This window comes from Ciconia boyciana, chromosome 4, assembly GCF_034638445.1.
Source record: "Ciconia boyciana chromosome 4, ASM3463844v1, whole genome shotgun sequence".
In the NCBI taxonomy this organism is placed as follows: Eukaryota; Metazoa; Chordata; class Aves; order Ciconiiformes; family Ciconiidae; genus Ciconia; species Ciconia boyciana.
In genome coordinates, this window is record NC_132937.1 from 62,347,446 (window position 1) to 62,368,361 (window position 20,916).

General features: G+C 41.8%; 1 protein-coding gene across 1 annotated transcript; it reads right to left on the reverse strand.

Moving 5' to 3' along the window:
- Positions 1-204: 204 nt before the first annotated feature.
- Positions 205-20,432, reverse strand: LOC140650700 (fructose-1,6-bisphosphatase isozyme 2). The gene is made up of 7 exons (XM_072859391.1): positions 20,260-20,432; positions 17,564-17,726; positions 16,560-16,652; positions 11,308-11,448; positions 9,947-10,084; positions 3,638-3,757; positions 205-399 (listed from the first exon to the last, which is right to left on the reverse strand). The coding sequence occupies exons 1-7, from the start codon at positions 20,430-20,432 to the stop codon at positions 205-207; spliced, it is 1,023 nt and encodes a 340-aa protein (XP_072715492.1).
- Positions 20,433-20,916: the final 484 nt, after the last annotated feature.

Sequence of the window (20,916 nt, forward strand, 5' to 3'; positions counted from 1 at the left end):
GAGTTAAAGGATTTTTACATTTGTCTGCATGGAGAAATGAAATTTTTGTTTTTCCCATCAGCCATTCTCATTATTTTTCTTGTTCTCATAAAGTGGGATTTGCACTGAGAGATGAGTGCTAATTGCTCAAATCCACCATCTTGAAAGGTACAACTTTTTCTGTAGCCTGAAGACGGATGAGCAGGGCCTGATGTGGAAGAGCCTTTAGCTGCTCTTCTGGTGTTTCTGTACACAAGCGAGGTATTCCTGCACGTCATCTGGGGAGCCGAGGATAAGAGGGACTCTCTGGTGAATACTCTCAGGTTTCACATCCAACACCGCCTCAGTCCCTGTAGTCGCTATCCCACCTGCCTGCTCAATGATGAAAGCCATGGGGTTGCACTCGTAGAGAAGTCGGAGCTAGAAAGAAAGAGGGAACACGTGATTGCCTTTGGGGGAAATTACACCAAAGGACTTACCAGAACCTAACCTTCCTTTTGTGATTTTGGCAAATTTTGTACCAAACATCAATTGACCTAAGTAGCAATGCCTCTCTATCAGCCCTCCTTCTTCCCTCTCCTCCTCTCACCTCCCTTCACACTTCTGTTTCGAGGAAGAGCGTACTGACCCTGCATTCAAGTGTCACCACCATCATTTCCAAGCTGACATACTGATGTGCAGCATCAGTGAAGCTGTATTTTGTCAAAAATGTCAAAAGTAGCTGTCAGGCCCGCAGAGATCAGCAAAACAGTTAAGCCAGCTAAGTTAACAGTACCGGGAAAGAAAAGCCAAAATCTCTTCTCATGTACAGGCTTTATGTGTTACCTCAAAGCTTGGGGTAATCACGTTGTGTTTGGTCAGGATATTTTGGAGTTTGAAACTTGACGCTCCCAGTTTCAAATTTCAGGATTTGATTGCACCCTTCAGAAATGCGAATAGATATTAGTGGCCTGAACTCATCCAGACAGTGACTCTGTTTTCAGAAGTAACTGCAGTAATTATTAAAAGCAAATTTTCCCTTTTTGTATGGAGGCACTTTTGGTTTGGACCCTGGTATCTGTTCACATCTTTAAAAATGTTATCTCTGGGGTTCCTGTGTTCTGGTGGAATTCAAACTTATTTGGGACATATGCCAAAAGTTTCCATGTTTAAAAGGACATAGATGATAGCTGGTTATTTTTTAACAGGTATTATTTCTGCAGGTTTAGTTGAATCTTTGACAGTCTATGAAGAGCTCATGTACAACAAGGTTAGTACATATTGTGTTTAAAGGGCTTTTCATATGTGCAAAAGAGAGAATGTTTTCTGGGGAAAAGGAGGCGTGACAGAATGCAACTGTATATAGAGACAAAGAAATGGGTCGGACACAGGACTTTACTACCCATCATTCCTTTATCATGCTGTTTGTAATAAAACCGTGATATATCACAAACTTGAATAGCGCATATTACCTTCATCCTTATCTTTACAGCCCACTGAAATGCTACTTCTGGTACAAGGACTCCATCTGATAGGCAACATAGGACCAATAGCCTTTGTTGTTCTCCTTAGTGCATGGCCAAGTTCTGGAAGATCATGAGCCAGAAAACAGCAGTAGTACCACTGTGGAACCACGTGTTGAGTTTCTTGTTGCTTAACTGTGACTATGTGGCTTAAGGAAAGCAGTTTTCCTTCAGGTAGCAGTGCAATTGCACTTAGGGGTCTTCAGATGGGCTCTGTCTTCAGATAGGTTTAACATTTTTCACCTATTAAAGAACTGTAAGCCTTAAGTTCATAAAAAATACTATTTAACATATCTGATTTGAAAATAGGATCTATTTGTTGGCTGGTTCTGCACTGCTTATTGAGCATTTTGTTCTCATTCTTTAACTTAAAGAAGGAGCTCTGTATGCTAAGACCTACATGCATGCCATTTACATTTGCTCTAAAGCCTTTGGATCAATTCCCGTGACATTTGCTTCCTCTCAGCTCTCTATCAAAGTGCATAGACTGTCTTTCAGGGGGATGATGATCAGGGCCCCTATCACAAGGGCATTATCTCTCCAACAAGAAGAGGTTTATGTGAAAAGAACTGCATACACCTGCACTCTGAGAGGGAAACAAGAAAACTTTTATTTGTAATGATAGTACAGTTTTGCTTCTTTCATTACTCTCTCTACTATGGCAGTGCAAGCCAGATCAGTCCAATAGTCAATGTAGGCTAACTCGTGCAGAAATCTTGATTTCTATAAAATTATACAAGTACTTTGTACATTTGTTATTTTGTCCTGTTTCTCATCTGTTCTCTTCAACAATGGTTTAACACAGATTTCAAAACAAAAAGTTTAATTTGAAGAGGCCAGTCAGCAAACCCACTTCTCCCACACACAGCAAATTCCTTTTTTGTCTCTTGCTCTGATACACAAACAGATACACACTGTTTAATGGGGATTTGGGGGGCCGGGGGGGGAGTGTTTGGTTTTGGTTTTGTTTTTCCTGGGATGCTGTATCAAATATTTAAATCAAATTTGCCTGGACAAACATGCAGACATTTTCTGTTGTGTATTCTGAGGACAGTTCTTTTCCTGTTCTCCTTGTTTCCTAGACCACTTGGAGCTGCTGTTATTATGATAAATACATGCTCACCAGGATGAAACCAGTAGTCCTCTGTCCCTAAAGAACTGTGGACATCAGGGTGTTCTTATACCAGTGGGGGAGACAGGGCAAGTAGTTTTATGAGGGCAAATTCCTGCACATACCAGCCAAGGATACAAAAACATTTGAATAGAAGGTTTTAAGTATGGTATTGACCCGGAAAGAAGGTGGTCTTGGAGTCAGAACACCATGACCAATCTATTATGCATTGAGCCAATCATTTCCTAAGCATGACCTGCAGGTTACTGGTGGTCCACAGATCAGCTGTATAACCAGATCTTTTTAAAAACATATTTCTTTAGAAGTTTGATAATGAGGGTATCTGATGCTGCAGGAGAAAAGTTGAAGTTGACTACGGCCCATGGCCCAGCAGATTCAGGGAGTCACTGCATTGCATTGCACTGCATTAGGTCACGGTGTGTTTTGTACAGGTGTCCAAATGGGAAGTACTCTTTTCCCAGAACACTGATCTCAGCACACATGAAACTCACCTTCCACTGACGGAGTCTTTCAGATCAGTTAGTAGGAGCCTTTGTTTGCAGGGCTGGTGATAGTAAGCTCAGTACCTTTTAGAAACAGTAGGGAGGCAAACTTGGTTGTCTAACACTGGACAAAACCCTGTCTGGAGCTCAGCATATCCCACCTGGACTCTAGTTGTCAGTATAAAGTGCAGAGGTCTTCCTTAGGCCTGTGCTTTATCTGCCAGCTGGCATAGGTATCTCAATGGGTTTCTACGGGACTGAAATGTTTCATTTTAGAAAAATAAATAAAGCCCTTGGTTACAGTGAAAACCATTTGACTAGTTTGTAATATAAAAGCACATAGGAAGATTTCTGGCCTAAATTGGCAATTGCCTAAATGTCTTGCCTAAATTAAATTGCTGACCATCATATCCGTTAATGATTTTCTCCAGGGATGGAAAATTATTATCTGTTTATATATCTAAACTATTCCTTTACATCTCTGGGAAAACCAGAGGTATTAGGTTGACTAAGTTCACCAGAGAGTAAGTCAAATGATTTACCTTTCCTTTAGGACTCTTCTGATTAGCAGGATACATGAAGATCCCACCATACATCAATGTACGGTGAACATCAGCTACCATGGAGCCCACGTACCTGGCACCATATGGGGAACTGCCATCCTGAAAAACAGAGAGTAAAGCATTATATCGACGAGGCTAGACAGCTGGTAGCACGGCAAAATGTAATTTTGTTATAAACAGGAATCAAAGCTGCTTAAATCAACGGCTGCTTATGGACACTGTAAATGCCTAAACCAGCCTGAAGCTTAGCCTTTTGTGAGACATAGCGATCACCTGTGGGGCTCTAAAATAAGCACTTTAAAGAGCTGCATTCACAGTATGGAAACCAGGGTGCCCGTAATTTGAGTGCACAATTTAGTATCAACCCCCAGCCTGTGAGGCAGGGCTGCGGACAGTGAATGAAAGCTGCAAACAGTGAATGAAAGCTTCTTCACTTTATCAGCCCTTAAGCAAGGGCTGCAAACAGTGAATGAAAGCTTCTTCACTTTATCAGAACAAGGTACCCATTTGATTGCTGATCCTTCACTGGTTCCTAAGGGAGGGCATGAGGAAGGATGTCACTTTTCACTGCATGTCCAGATGGTTCCCAGAGGACTCCAGCTTTTTCCTTCTAGCTTGTTTGTCAAGTTGTGAAATTGGTCATAGCATTCATTCTGCAGCTTAGCTTGGGAGATAGCAATTTATTAATGAGCATAGTTTTCCTTGCTCTCAGCTTAGAAATTAATGTTGTTGAAGGAGAGGTCATTTCAGTGAGAGCAATCAGGGAAGTATTCATACCCATCTCAGGTTTGCTGGTCATAAAAATGGTAAGGTAGGAAACACAGAAGACAAGCAAGGTGTCTTGCACAAATAGAATTATATACACCAAATAAGCTCCACCTGAGAAAAGCGATGCGTCACCATACTTTTATGAAGGGGAGATACACAATACAAATGTAAACTGAAGGAAAGGTTTTTGAAAGCTACCATGCCAAGAAGTCTGTTGGTCTTTTGATATGTCTCACTCTGTCTTCAATGAAACAGAGGAGGAATTTTCGCCTCCCCAGAAAATTACTGGAGACTGGGACTTTATGTACATTTAATACACATATGTATTTGTGTATTGCAATGCTAAAAGTTTAAAAAGACCTTTGCATGTTTTGTCTGTCTGGATCAGTCATCTAATAAAAGATCTTAGTGCTTTCTACAAAGCTTGCCTTGTGCTGATACTAGATTCAGAGAAATACACACAGAACTTGTTCGGCATTGCCAGCTCCAAGACCTTCAGATGTCACAAGTTAGTCACCCTTCCCAGCAAAATCATGAGATTAGCTGGGAGAAAAAAATCCACAAGCGGGAGGAAAAAACACAGATAGAGAAAAACATAATTCTGTTTTGAAATTGCTTTTTCAAACTGTTCTGTGCAACTGTGAAATTTTGATATTTACTCTCTTTTAAAATGGGAAAAGATTCTCGTGAAATTACACAGCATAATGCAACACAATGCTAGGAAGTTGAATCCTAAGCCACTAAATGTAAGACTTGGATATTTGATTCAGCTGGTAGGAAAATTGGAACAGAGAACTGTTCCAGCCTAAGTAATAACCCTTGTTCAACTGTACTTGCACTGTTTTCCATGATTCTTTCTTCTTGTACACATTAGAACTATTGAAAATTTGGAGGAAAACAATACAAAGTGCGAAAGACATGATGGATAAGACACAGCCTGGAGCTTTTATATTTAGTTTTGTTTAAACCCGGCCCTATTACTTCCAGGCACAACTGAACAATACGTTTAAGTATTTGGTCTCTTATTTTTCATGGCTTACCTTCAAATAATTACATATTTAGACTTCAAATGATAGATTGTCCATCTCACAGCTGTTTGCACTTGTGACTTTGCAATGGTAAAAATCTGACGTCAGAAAAAAACACCTTAAGAGGTGTTAAAGAAAGCAACTCCAAAGCAAGTTTGCAGTTTAAGAAAAGACAATTTTCAGGGAAAGATGTGATTACAGCTAAAATTAGCTTTAAAAATACAATCAAAGGAAGAGCTCTCTTTTATGGTTTCAGAAGGTGATGAAGCAAGTCTTAAGAAAAGTTGTAGCGTATCGATCATAAGCATGCCCTGAAACAGACTGCTAAAGACTACTTCTATGACATTATCAAATCAGGAGTCTGCAACCCACATGTATAAAATTTACTGACCATAAGCTGCACAGCGGAGCCATCTGTGCATGAATCAGCAGATATGTTTTGGATGTGCTGTATTTCCTATTCGTGTGCAGGTCATTGACACAATTTATGTGTTCGTGGGCAGTGTTATGTGAAGCTGATGAGATGCCACTGACAATTTTAGTTGCTTCTTACCCTGAGAGAAATTCACCTGCTAGAAACACAGTGCTGAGACTGTGCTGAGAAAAAATACAGAAGAGAAATTCCTGACTTGAACCACAGACTGAAATAAAATTTTCACTTCCCTGAGCGTCCAGCTACCTGCATGGGAGGAATAGTCCTTTTAGTAACTAGAAATGTTACTTCCTGTTTCTCCAGTTTGATCACTCATGCATTTTTCTTACAGATGAGAGAGTTAATATGTATTGCATGTGTGTTGGCATACTGCCCAGGCTTTCTTCTCAAACAAAATAACAGAGCATGAATGCTAGGGAAATTCATCCCAAGTTCTGAGTAATGCCAAGCTGTGTGTTTGTCCAGTGAGCACTTCATACTGGTTCGGCTGATGCTAATGAAAGAGTTGGAGAACCTTGGATGTTCCCTTGGTCAGCGCCCATGGTGTTTGAGTAAACTTGTGATTGCTCTTAGTTTCACCCTTTCCACTGCTTTTCTTTGCTTAACCCAGAGGAACAAAAATGGCTTATAACAGATAGGTCGTGTGATTTTTTCTTCACAATGTGATGGAAGTCACTTGCTCACTTCTTTATTCTACTGATTTCTGATAGCTATGTTCCTCCACAGCAGAACAAGACCATGTTTTTCTTGCATAACTATAATGACTGGGGGGGGGGGGGGAAGTCTTTTCTACAGACTACAGCAGCAACACCCTGCATCCCTCCCTCCACATACAGTTATGGTGACAAAAGCACAGTGTTTTTATTAGCTTTTGTATGTCACTCAGGCACAGCTGGGCTGGCTGGCAGAAGAATGCTTCAAACCGAAATGTGCTATTGACGATAAGTTTTTGATGGCATTGCTAAGACAAATCGTTAACCACGGAATCTCCATTGCGTGGCTCTCAATCAACAAGCTGTGACGAGACTCAACTTCTCCTGTGGCCGTAGGAAGCAAAGACAAAAATGGGTGGAATAGCCAAGTACGAGGGTGCCCGCAGCACGTTTCTGAGTTCTACCATCAGTGAACCAGTGCCATCTAGAGGCTAGGGGCCTGCAAGCATTACTGGAGGAAGAGCCCACTTTGGGAAGGAGTTAAGAGTGAAATTTCTGCAGAAATAGTTCCTGGCCCAGCAGTGCCCATTATACAGTGCAGACTGCAGTAAACGTGTTGCATTACAGGCAGCCTTGCAAATAGCAGCTTGCTCTTTAAGCTGGTTAAGCAGCAGGAGGTTTCGTGATGCTTAACAAAAAATTAGCTTTACTCCGAACTCTTGTTCCAGAAGAGGTGTGTCTAGACAAAAACTTCCAACTAAGATCCACATGACAATGGTAGGAGGTTTAGAGCTGACCTGCAGAACAGCAGCACTTTTCCAGTGCTTTTAATTCAGAATTGATGCCTTAAGTGAATGGTGGTCCACAAGAAACTTTGAGGGTCAACAAGGCTTTGTAATCCAAACTGTCTGATCTGGGATACTGTTGTTGGATAGTAAGGGAAAAGCTCTCCTCTCCGCATAAACGGTTGATTTGTAATGTTTGGTCACCAATGACAGTGATACAGAACATGGGACATGTTGTGGACAATATCCTGCTTTGCCTGGTTTATGTTTAACTTTTCAGTTTTCCGTGAAAATGTTAGAGAGTCATCTGAACAGCATGTTGACCAAGAACCACAGGAAGGAGGAAATAGAGGTAGGATCAAAGGAAAAAAAGGGATAAGGCAGTGACAAGTAGCTGAAATTAATGCCTAGTCTCTTGGCTTCTAGTAGCCAGAAGGTCATAGGGTGAGAGTGGTCCACCTGGGTAAGAAGGGGTCCCCCATGCCCCACAAGTCAGTTCCCCCTCAAGTCACAGGCAGGGGTTGTCCAGCAGATACCCCCCACTGACCTCCTGTGTGCTGAAGAGAAGAAGACAAAGACCAAAGCTGTGCAATCTTCCACCTGGGTGCTGCAGGGAAGGTAGGAGCATCACCAATGTAGCTGTAGCTGGTAAGGCTTACCAATGATGGCAGGAAGCAGGTTTCATGCTATGGAAGAGTAGCAACACCTTCTCTCTCTTGTCGTCCCACAATGCAAATATAACGTCCTTTTTAAATCAAGAAACAATGCTGTTTCCAAAACTGAGGTTCATAACAAGCTTTCAGATGGGCAGGGCACCTCCTTGTGATTTGTGGCCATAACACTGGTGCCTTGGCCCTTCTCACACAGACAACCCTACATCTCAGAGCAGCAAAGCAATGTGCTTGCTCAGCACCCTTGAGGAGGCTTCCCCTGCCCCAAATAACCTGTACACTACTGTGCTGCTTGCTTTAAAGTAACAAAAATACCTTCTGCCAACTTCTGTTGCATTAGTGAAACAACACTTTCAATAAGTTTTCCTCAAATGAAGCACAGATTCGAGATAAAATAGTGTTTGTAAATGAGGTTTTTCCTGTATGTCCTAACCTAAGGATTTAATAAATCACATGACAGAGCTGTCCTCACTGAGCCTGTGTTGAAATATCTCTGTCTGGTCTTTCCACTGAGTTTGAAATCTCTTCAGTCTTTCTATAGTTGCCTGGGGTTGATTATTTGTTTGAGTTTTACTTTAAAGAAAACTTGGGTGGTTTGCAAAAACACAGATTAATAAATCCAGTGGATTAATAAATCCAGTGGATTAATAAATCCAGTGTTAGTGCATTATACTGAATACATAGTGCAGCATAACATGGGCAGAATGAGGAGCACAGATCTCCTTCTCTTTCCCAGCTGGATTAGTTTTCAGGAAGTATGAAAGTTGTGTTGTGGGCTTCTGCTTCTCACAGCTGGTCTGAAACCAGACTTTGAAGTTTCAAAATAACCTCCAATATTCAAAGTGGATATATTTAAAATGCTGTGATGTGACACCCTCTCTAGCGACAATCAGGGTAATACGGAAAAGAGGTTTTGATAAAAGGTCAGCATTGCAGCTATATCCAATGCAGTAAATTCAGATTTTCAGCACAGAACGAGCTTCTCACAGAACTATGGTTTAAACTCTTACTTGTTACATTTTCCTTGTACAGCACCCTGAAGTCTTCTGCTGGACATCCTGATTTTTACATGAGCCCTGTATAAGTATTCTTGACAACTAATAGCCTAAAAAATAATCCTATGGCTTTTTTTTTAACAAGAAGAGCATTAAAACCAGCTTCCTGGCCAAATTCAGTCCTGAGCTGTTAGGCGTCACCATATTTCATTATGACATACTGGTCACATAGCTACACTTTCTGGAGAGCTTCCAGCTTTCCACACTGAGAGCTTGTGTTGTGTCCTCCTAGCATTGACTAGAGGCCACACAGAGCTGTATGTGCCCCACGAGGAAGTTCATTAGACATGGGATGTTCTCAGCTTTATCTCTCTGAGGGATACAGTATAATCCTCTTAACAATAGAATATAGTGAAATTGTGCTTCACACCTTTTTTTTTCAACCTATGGGTTGGTTTGTGCTCCATATGATGCAAGTAGACAGTGCAAGAGTGATGCTGCATTTCTCAGATGCAAGCATGTACCGGAAGGAGAAGCTGATGCCAACCAGATCCCTGTAAGCACCTTCTGGGCAGTACGTAGCCCCAGATGCCCAGCTGCACATATGACTGAGCTGCATATTCAGATAAGCTAGAAAACAAGAGTGCCCCAACATTTTGCTGGCACAGTTTCAGAGCTTTGTCGAAAAACCTGGTTCTTCATGTACAGCACGTTTTCCTCCACACGGTGATGAACAAGCTATGAATTTACTTACCAAAGTCTAAGTTATAAAAGATGTCAGGGCACCAGAAAGCAACACATCAGATACATACTCAAAATGGACCTGATGGCACGAAAGGGTTACACGGTGCTGAACTCGGCGAGGCTTCAAATCCTTTCCCGCTGGCCAGGACTGCGTGGAAGGCGGTGCTTGCCAGCGCACAGCACATTGGGTACAGCGCTAATATTTTCTTACCTCAGGGAATTTCTTCTTTTGTAAATATTCTGTCATTGCAGGATCAAAATACTTCGCATAACCTTCATTGAGACTGTATACCTTCCCTTTCTTCTTGATTTTAACATCTTTGTCCACCAAAATAAATTCACCGAGACCCTACAGAAGAACAGATAGACCAGCCATTAGCAAGCGGCAGAACATTTTGTTGACTTTCTGTAACAGTTGTCACACTAGAGATGGCAGAAACGCTAGCACAGCTTGGTCCTTTCAGCACCAGTTTTGTGTATAACTTCACAGCATTTCAAACAGAGCAGAAAGGACAAAATCTGCATTAACTTCATGAAAACTTGTCACATTGGTAGTATAAACAAAAAGCAATTCGACTACAATAGTTAGCATATCAAATGAACACCAGTCAGCCCTGAAAGCAGATGGATTGTGGATCTCTGTCCACAAATCATAAGGTTACAGTTTAAGAAATTACACTGCCTTCTGATTTTTGAACTCTTCTTGACTGCCTTGTCTAAATATCTTAAAGTGAGTGTGGTCAGCTACCCCCAGGTGTTGTTGTCTGCAGTTTGAGTGCAGCTTCCACCTTCTCTTCTGTTTCTAACCAGAGCAGTTCAGCTCCCACTTCTTCCCTCTTGGAATGAGCCTATTTATAAAGGTTAAAAGGAGTTTTGATAATAATGCATCCTTTTATAAAAAAGAACTCCTATGCTATTGCCCACATCTAATGCTGGTTTCTCAAATGAGTGATCTCCTTCCTGCATTCCTCCAGTAACCCTTGTTGGGCTCCTGGGCTGGGCACCAGGGGGTGGCACATGTCCATTTGTATGGGTATGGTTGTGCTTTTGCAACTTGTTGGGTATGCAGCTTAGAGGACTTAGCCATAAAACTAAATTGCACTCAGGAAATCAGACATCACTCTGCATGAACTGTATCAATAAATGGTCCTTGCCCCAGGCTAAACACTGACATGCTGAGGTTCTTCTACAGACAGAAAAAGCAAGAACAGTAAAAAAGCAGGGGTCCTTTAAGTGGAGGCAAAGACACTGTTCAGAGTAAATTTTCTTAAGTATTTGTGCAAACCAGCAGTCTGGTTTGGATGAGCAGGGTTTCAAATGCTATTTAACTTAAACTCTCTTCCACTGAGTAGAAAAAACAAACAGAGGTATTGCAACCAACATACTCATGTATTGTTAAATAATTGTAAGGTGGAGGTGGGATGCTCCAGGACATGGGTGAAAAACAGAATCATCGCCTATCTAGGCAATAGATTGCCTAGATTACAGAGACAAGGAGTAACAAAAATGAGTAAACCCAAGCATGGAAAGCTCTAAAAGATAGTGACAATGTGATTAACACCATGACTGTACCGGATCGAGCATGAAGCAGTCGACTCCTTGCCCTGTGGAGAGGGCGACCAGTGTAGCACTGCCATACAAGGCGTAGCCTGCAGCAACAATATTGCGTCCGGGCTGCAACGCATCTTTTTCAGAGGGCTCATCATCTGTTTCCTGAGGAAAAATTACCATTGGACTGAAGGTTAAGTTCTTATAAGAAACAATAAAAACAACACTTCAATAATAATGCGGGGCAGATTTCCTTATTGTGTGTGTGTATGTGCCGCAGCCACGGCTTACACGAGTTTGACTGGTGGGGTAAGAGAGGAGAACAGCCAAGAGTACTTGGGAAGGCTGGCTCCAGCCTTCACCTCCTGGGACTACAAAATGGGCAGGGAATGCCTCATATTAATGTTTCTGTAAAAGCTTGTCGGTTGTGGTGGATCTTCTGTGGATGTTTCAATGGTGGTTCACGAGGAATTAAAGTGAGAACCCCTTCAGATCCTTTCTTCAGGCCCTGGTTTAGCATTTTATTTTTCCAAACTCAAACAATTTCTCAGTGATTGCATTGGCTTAATTAGATGGAGTAGCAGCTAAATAGAAATAGCAGGTCTAGCCCAAAATATCTGGTTAAAAAAATAAAAATCAGTGGAGACTGTTTTGTGTAGGAAATAAAATATTTGATGAATATTGAGTAAATTCTTTAAAACATCAAGAATGCCTTCCACAATTTTCCAAAGGAAAACACCTTTCCTCCAACAAACAGAGAAATTCTCTGTTGTTCCCCGTGGCTTGGAGCTCTCAGGGTGCCCATCAGGGTCCTGGCAAGGTGGAAGGCTAAGGGTAACCTGGGGATCCCGTTCATCATTGTATGCCAACATCTAGAGGAAAACTGAGATGTGGGACATGAAAACTACATCTTCCATGGCATATGAAGACAGTGGTTCCACATCAAAAGGTTTTCATTTTCAGCTGAAAGATTTTGTTACTTTTGTTACTTTCACTTACAGTTTTTAACTGTATTTTGTTCAAAACTTTTTATTATTACTATTTTGCCAAGTTCTTCTGTGGAAAAAAGTCCTGCGGCCAATCAGCTCTTCATTGGACGTGAAATATAGCATGTAGAAATACATCTGGTACGCAATTCCTTGGAATTACCCTATGTCAAGCTGCTTATTCAGAGAGGTTATAATGCACATAAAGAAGACTAGTTTGTATATCCCAGAGCTTTGAATACTAACTATTAGTGGCTAATCTTTTGCTAAACAATATTTTACAGAACCAACTATTATACTCTACATAACATCTTCTCTTTCAAAAATATATCCCCATAGCACATACATCTCACCATCAAAAGCAATGGTTGTCTATAGTAGGCTAATTATTTGCAACATGAAATGCAGACTTAAGCACACATTTACATCACTAGTTGGAAACATATTAGGATTCTCCTAGCTTTTTGTATGCTTTCCTCATTAAATAAAAATTAATTTTATTTGTAATATAAATATAAATTTGATATTATTACTGTATAAATACAGTAAAGACATTTGTTTTATAGCACATGCTGTATATACACTATACATAGCTGCTGGTTACATATGATACTGATTTAAAATATATTTTTCTGAAATGAGCTTTTCAGTCCTAGCTCTTAAATGCATTTTCTATGTTTATATGGCTGAGAAACCACATATTTGTTGACTATTCTGAAAAAAACAGAGGAACTCCTCCCTCAGGAGATGGACAGTTGGGCAGAATTCACTTGGTTTTCCATCCTTGTTCACAACTGTGTTTCCAGGAGCCAGCTTCCAAAAGGAAGGAAAAAAGCTCAGTCTCAAACAAACATTTTGCAGAGCTTGTCAGAATGTAAAAAACCTAGAGATCAGCTGATATTTCATTGTTAGGACTGCAGGAGTTTTGTCCTGCCAAGTGCCATGTACTGTGAAACAAACCAGGGAATTAAGCTGGCCAGCAGACTCTGATAGCTGCTGAATATTTTCACTTCTTTCTGGTGCACAGAAGGATTTCCTTTCTATTGAATTTTGACTATGAGATGGCAGCAGTAAAATTTATTTAGAGGTCTTTATGCAAAGCACTGAAATAGGCAGAGGGACTGCAGAGGAGCACTGACAAGTGTTGACTGACAAATGTTGAGTCACTTTGGCTCATTGTTGGTGTGAAGCAGATGAAACAAGGTCCACAGAGTCTGGCTATAGGGATACCCTCAAGTGATATTTGAGTTTGAAAATTTTTACATGTATGATTTGCCCACATCACATGAGGGAGTTCTCATCAGCACTGGGAGCAGCTCTGGAGGGACTTGGTTTCCAGGTCTCTGTTTATATCACGTGTTTCATGAGTATCCTTTGCATTTGCCCTGAATTCTTACACCTTCTCCATGAGGGACCACATGGAGGGGAGGACATTGTCCTCATGACAATGAAGGAGGGGGGGAATAAAATACATCTGAGGCACTGGGCAACGTGACAAATTAAAACCAGAACGAAACAAAGCAGCAGAGTTTCATAGCATATATGTGGAGTATGAATTGAGAGTTGTAGATTCAGCTCAGTGGCATGAAAAATTGGGAAGAATCCAGGCAAAAAGTACTTATTGCCACCACATCCTGGCACTCCAGCAGCTGAGAGCCCCTCAGAAGCAGTGACTGTCAAGGTCCCATCCGTTGCTCTGACTTCTGCTGATTCAGCAAGGTTTCTCCTTCAGCCCCACTTTTCTGATGTTTCTGGTCTTTTTAACAGTACCACCCATGCTTCAGAAAGTAAAAGCCAGGTGGAAAATTAAATAAACCTAAGATGGCGTTTATTTCCCAGTGGTTTTCTCTAAGAAATTGATTCAGTGCTTTTCTGGCAGGAGGCAATGGTACCTGTCACCATAGTGGTGGCTCTGGATTGGGAGCAGCCAGAGAACCATTTTCAGGTTTGAAATGTACTGACGACATCTGGCCTTTGTAGAAAAGTGCTGATTATCTTTTTTTCCTAAAATGAGGCAAATATTTCCGTTCTGGAGGGTGTGCCCTTGGAAATGAAGTTAAGGTGCTGACATGGTGAGAAAATCAGTCATGCAATCATCTGAGAATTGGAAGGTACCAAATATCAGACAGGTGCTAAGGATCATCCTTTGGAATTACAGTTGTTCTAGCTTTTCCAAAATTATGTTCATGAACCTTAAATGGCTTGAAATTATATTTTCTTTCTTAACTGATTATCATCCACTGGGATAAACTTCTCACTTTTATTCCTTTCACACTACCCTTCAGTAACAATCAATAAAGCACGTACTATTATTTCATTATTTCAAAGGATTTGAAGTTAATAGTGTTTGCAGTTAATAGTGTTGCTATGAAATTGTCTTGTCTGAGAGGAAGGCACATTAATTAACATGTACTTTAGAATTAGCATTTTAATGGCAATAATTATGCAAGTAAAAGTCTATAAATTCAACATTGTTTCTAACTTTCCAACGAAAATTGATAAGTTGTTCTTGTAATTGATGAACTGTGCTTCATCCTAGCAGCAGGGTTTTCATTTGGATATGAAGCATTTGTACAAAACAATGTAATTTTCTTTTTATGAAGCGCTGAAGGGTATCCACCCACATGAAAACCAGTAACTTAGAAACAGTATTTACAACAAATATGTTAATATATATTAGAACAACAATAACTATGGAAGGATCAGAAAATTAATTGAAAACTTGAGCATTTGGGAACAACATGAGTTCTTTGGGAAATATTTCTATTTTGAAGCAGAATCCTAGGGAAGACTGGGCAGTCCGTAGTCTTTACACACATAACAGGTGAGTTAAAGATGGTAGAGAAATCGAATCAGTATTTCATCCTGCTAAGCTATATTAATCACACTGAGCACTTGCCTTTATAGCTACGCAGAGTAACCTAACACAACACTTGCAAACAGAAAGCTAATGTTTAGTATTTGTAAGATGCTGCTTACCACCTCTAAGAATAGTGGACAACACAGCTATTGCCTACTGTAAATGTCAGGAAGTGCTGTAGTCTTTTAGGCTTTCTTTAGAAAGATAAATGAAAAGGGTGGGGGCCCCTTTGCTTACCATAAGGGCATCTGACATGGATTGCATCCATACAGCATACACTCTCTTCCCTGCAAAAAGCAAGGTAATAGATGGTACTGGAGGTAGTCCCTGGGCTGCTCTTTCCACAAGCCATACCCAGGCATCATCTCAGTGTTGTCTGGCCTGGGCTGCATCTGTGATGGGGGTTTGCACTAACCATTAACAGTGTGGACAGCCATATGCCAGCACTTGGCTTGTGCCGTGGCCCTGTTGAGATGTGCCATAACGACTTGGTTTACTAGTAGATGCATATTCTCAATAGTGATGATTAGCGTATTGCCTACCAGAAATGTAAAAAACAAGGACTAGCCAGTTGAAAATTATGAGTTAAAAGATGAGAGCGGACTTTAAAAATGTATCTTCATATGTTTGAAGTGTAGTGTCTGAATCTGCAAAGTCTTCTTTGCAGTCACAAGTACTGTAAATGTTACTTCACAACAGTGATGACTGAGGGTCTCCCATAGTCATATGACTGTGAGCTCAGGCTTTAGGAAAAAACATCAACTGCTGGGAGATTAGCAACCAAATCACAAGACTTGGCATGACTCTAACTATTAACGTTTGTTAATTGGCTGCGTAGTTGCTGTTCTGTGCAGCCCCATGGGAGCAGACTTGCTGGCAGGGCCCCGGTCACTGTAGGTGACCGCTTCCTTCCGCCTCAGGTGGCTTCCATCATTAGCATGCTTATAAACCCCCATCTGTAACAGGCATAGCAACTCGCACCGGGAGGCCACCACACTGCTAACCGTGATACAGTCCAGGCAGGGACCATTAGCCCTCACTGGTCAGTATCCAGGAAGTCAAATACTGTGATTCGTAGGCACCACGACATCCCTCAGCTCTCCTGCAGCGAGTAAAGCATCACTGAAGGACCTAACCAGATGCCTGATGGTGAGAGGGTTTTATTTAAGTGCCTGTCTGTCTGGAGGAGGGAAGTACTGCTACCTAACAATTTCATGGGGCCGAATGTCCCCTTCCTGGGAATTCAGGCAGCATTTTAGCATACGTGAATCTCATGTGTTACTCTTTCTACTCTTCTACTCTTTCTAAGGCACTGTTCATCCCAAAGACACTTAAAGGACCTAGGAAAGAAACTAAACAAGTTGATATACCCAAGACATTTTGCTTTCACCAAGTGCATCGTGCTGTGTGTGCTTCGTTCATCCTCTTACCTTTTTGTAGATAGCAAATATTGTTCCTATCGGTGCCAAGCAGTCTATATTGGATGAGCCATCAAGGGGGTCAAAGCACACCACATATTTACCCTAAAACAGAAGTGGCAAGGGAAGCATTAAATGATACGTAGTCTTGCACCATTATTTCCTTTTACTTAATAAAACCCATGTTTTTATGAATGCGTTTAGCCCTCCAAATGTGCCGACATGACTTGTCGGAGAAGGCTGCACTGTTGACCCAGCTGGCCCTGCAGCACAACACCCACTCCTTGCAGAGCCTGCCAGAGAAATAGGAGAGGGCATGTTTCTGCTCAGACAGCACAAAATCTGATGACAGAAAGGAGCAGTCCTCTGCTGCCAAGCAATGCAAGAAATCACCTGAAAGCAAACGGGGTGATTCATTCTGGAAGCGAGCATCTTCCTTGAGTACATATGTTTTATTTTGTTCCGAACAAAAGGATTTGCCTGTGTTGTGAGGTTTGAGGGTAAGAAGGCAGAAAGAAAACATCTTTGGGAAAGGGTAGGTTACATCAGCATGAGCAGTATCTTGCTGCAATAGGATCCCCTCCTGGGGGAAGCCTGATGAAGCAGTCAGGTGTTTCCTCTGGACATGTAATGTAAAACCCAGTTCTGCCAGGTTCTCATCTCATTTTATCTTGCCTAAATATTAGTGTAATCCAAAACGGTTACACCAGCGGTCAGGGAATGTAATAGTACACTTACACCTGGGATCTGGGATATGTTAACAAACTCCAAAATAATTATTCTCCCCCTTTCACAGAACTTTAGCAATAATTTTACCCTCTACAGCTCCTTTAGCTGTTGAAACCATGCCATCCACCACAGTTATTAATCAAAACAATGCAGTAATGGTGCAAATTTTCTGAATTCCCCCAGGAAGGGTTGGTTTTGGGGCCAGGCCCAGGTTTCATACTTGAAACAAGAGTGCCACCTGCTGCTGCCTGAGCCGATAACCCCCTGAAGGCAGGAGCTGCACAGACCCGCTTGTCTTTTGGGATGACGATGGCCTCCTTGTTCTCCTCCGTGACCAGGACGCAGGTGCTGTAGGAGGACTGGAGCATGTTAATCACCAGGGAGTTGGACAATACGTCCAGCTTCTTCACTTCGTCACCAGTCACGTTCACAGTGCCAGCTATACCAAACCTACAGAAAAGTAAAAATATCAAGAAACCTGAGGGAGGCCAATGTTACAGGTTTTTGGGAAAAAAACAAGTCAGGGTGGCTCCTTCCTCTCATCTTCCCACACCTCTAACCTTTGTATTAAACTGCTAAGGTGCATTAGGAGACCGTTGCTGCTCCTAGAAAATGAAAGCATGCACGAGAAAGGGTGATGGCATCATTTTGGGCTTTACCTGGGTCCTTTTGCTCCTGCTTGGATGTTCTGCAGGCCAGAAGCAGAGCCCACAGCCAGGCCAGTGGGTGCCAGCCTTCCCTAGCAGCCCCAGGAAGCAGGCGGCAGCAGCTTTGAGGAAGGAGAAGGGGCAGATTAGCATCTGCATTCCTTCCTGCCGCTGGCTGCTCAGAGCTCCGTGATGGTCCTTTAACCCACGTCCACTCAGTCCCCAGCCACCCCAAAATCAGAAGCTTTAAAGACACTCCTAGATAATTCCCCATGCTGAACTGTATCTCAGGATCAAGGTCTGGTTTATTCGGTGATCCTCGGATGAGTTAGGATCATGCTTCTGTTCCCTATCCTGATTTTAGCATTATACTAATGATGTAGCATATAGTAGTATACATATTTCTGAGATTTCCAGTTGCGGAAGCACTGTTTAGACCTAACATGTATGGTCTGGGCATCTTAGAAGTATAACAAATCATACAGGGAATAGATACAGCATTTTTATTCATTATGGAAAAAAAGTGTTGAGCGTTTGGGGAACTCTATTTTGGAGTGCCAGGTTTGAGATACTGGAAAGGACCATGATTTTCAGGAGTGCTAAGCACCCATTCTCCAGTTAGTGTGTTTTCAGGCAAATTCCCAGCTCAAGTCTATGGCTTGGAAAAAGTCCTCCTTTACTTTTGAATGGCAAATTTGTTAAAAATCCATGCTGAGCTCTTTAACATTAAAAAAGTCTCATTTCACAGTCTCCTATTTGGAGAAGCTAGAAAAAATCAGAGCTCTCTAACTTCACAAATGCAGATGGATGCAAGCCAGTCACCATGGTTGAAAGTTTGCCATGGGAATTTCTGAAATTTCATGGTTAGTTGCTGTAATTTGCATGGTGCAAGTTACTCACTTGTGTGTTTGGATACTTTAGCTATTTCTGGTTCATCACCTGAAACTTTTGTTTATAGAAAGACACATTTGCTCCTTAACATAATGGCTGTTTTCCTTCTGAAGGGAAGATTCATCTAGCACAGTAGCCATGTGTCCTATAGGCTAGGTGGCTATTCCACCTCTAGTCTATCAAATAGAGGTTCTCCCCGCTTATTAAATACTTCAGAGGTTGCATATTGAAAGATAAAAATGAGATAAAAGCAACCATTCCTCTAAGTCAGGGATGCAAAACAGCTCAGCTTCACCTAGTAAGTACAGAGGCAAAGTATAGTTTAACAGTCAGGGCATAGGAGCTTGACACTGCTGTTAACTTTGAGTATGTCTCACGTCCTCTCTACATATTATGATCTATGCCTGTAAAGTGAGGGTGATAGTACTGAGGCATTGAATTCATGATTTGCAAAGATCATTGAGGACTTTGACCAAATAGTCAACAGAAGCACAAAAAAAACCCAGAGTGCCATACATTTTGGTGTTTCCATGGGGCGGGGAAAGAACGAATTACAAATGTTGTCTTTTCTATGCAAATATATTCCCTGTCTTTTTTATGTATTCTGTGCATACAGGCATGTACAGAAACATGTATTTCAATACATAACAAAGCCTGTATATTTTAAAAGCATAATTTTATTAGGACGCTCCAGCTCTCTGAACTACTTCAGATAGAACACCATTAAAAGAATGACACTGATGTCTATTTCACCTGGCTGTGCTAGGAACAGCTTTGCTAAGGCAATCCTTTATCCCATTTGCTAAACAACTAGATGCCAAATAGTTATGTTTGGTTTTCATATAGGGCCTTTTAAGACTGCACACTTGTAACCCTGATACTATTTGAGGAAGGAAGGGGATATGCACTCATGCATGGCAGCGTATAGCATTTCTCGCAGGGCTGTCGCTTCAGACCATTACTTATACTGCAGTCAGGCAGAACATCAGCTTCCCAAGATAAGCGTAGCCCTGATTTGCACAGCTCAGCACTGGGCTTGGGTGTTAGCAGAAAATATCACGGTGTGATATTCTGCATTAAAAATATCATGGTGTGATATTCTGCAAATTCACAGTAGATTTAAAAATAGATCAATATCAACATTTACAAGGGATAATGAGGTGAGCAGTCACTGAAGTTCTGACTTACATGTTTAGAGTAAAATATTACAGAACAGCAGTTAGTCTAAATGTCTATCTTGCGCCCAGTATTAAAATGCTCCAGAAAGAGAGATCTCCCACTTCCCACTCTTGATGATCCAGGCTCTGACCTCATGCTTACAGTCACTCATCTTAAAAAAGACAATTCCAATGCATTTATGAATCCCTGCCCTCTCCCCAGCCTTGCTGTGCAAGCAGCTGTCTCTCTACCTCCTCTTCCTCCCCGCATTGCTAGGTCGGACTCACATGTGGGCAAGGCCTGCCTTTCTGACTGCGGAGGAAATGGCCTTTATGGCAGTCAGCATGGAGTTGAGCAGCTGTGTCAGCTCCCCTGTCGCTCCTTTAACGCGGCGTCCCTTCTCCATAACGAATCGTGTGAGCGTCAGCATATCCGTTTCGAAGGGGGTTTTGTCGGACATTTTTGCTGGGTACCAGAGTTGCTATCTTCTCGGCTGGACGAGACGCTTTCTTGCCACGTTGAGATCCTGGGTAGCTGTTTTATTTTGAGGCGAAGCTGTTGGCTGCGTTGCTGGTCAGAGTTTTTTAAGATGTTTCTGAGACCATGTGATTGAGTGCTCAGAATAACTGCACCCCAGGCTGGCTCCACAGCTCCTCTGGGATGCAGGAAAGGAGCCTGAGACAGGATTACAGCTGAGCAACCACTGCTCGGCCGCCCTCCCCGTGCACTGAAATTAGTGATGTGCAGATCTAGTAACATATTCTAATTGTGCATTTGTTTATAATGCAAAACTCTCGCTGGCTGCTTTGCTGGAAACTGCTTTCCTGTAGCTGGGGCTTAGCAACGAGCTCAGCATAGCCAAGTCAAAGCACACAATTTGCAAGGTACAAGAAATGAAGGCATAAGGCATCAGTAACCACGCGTGCCGTAGTGCCCTGCGGCAG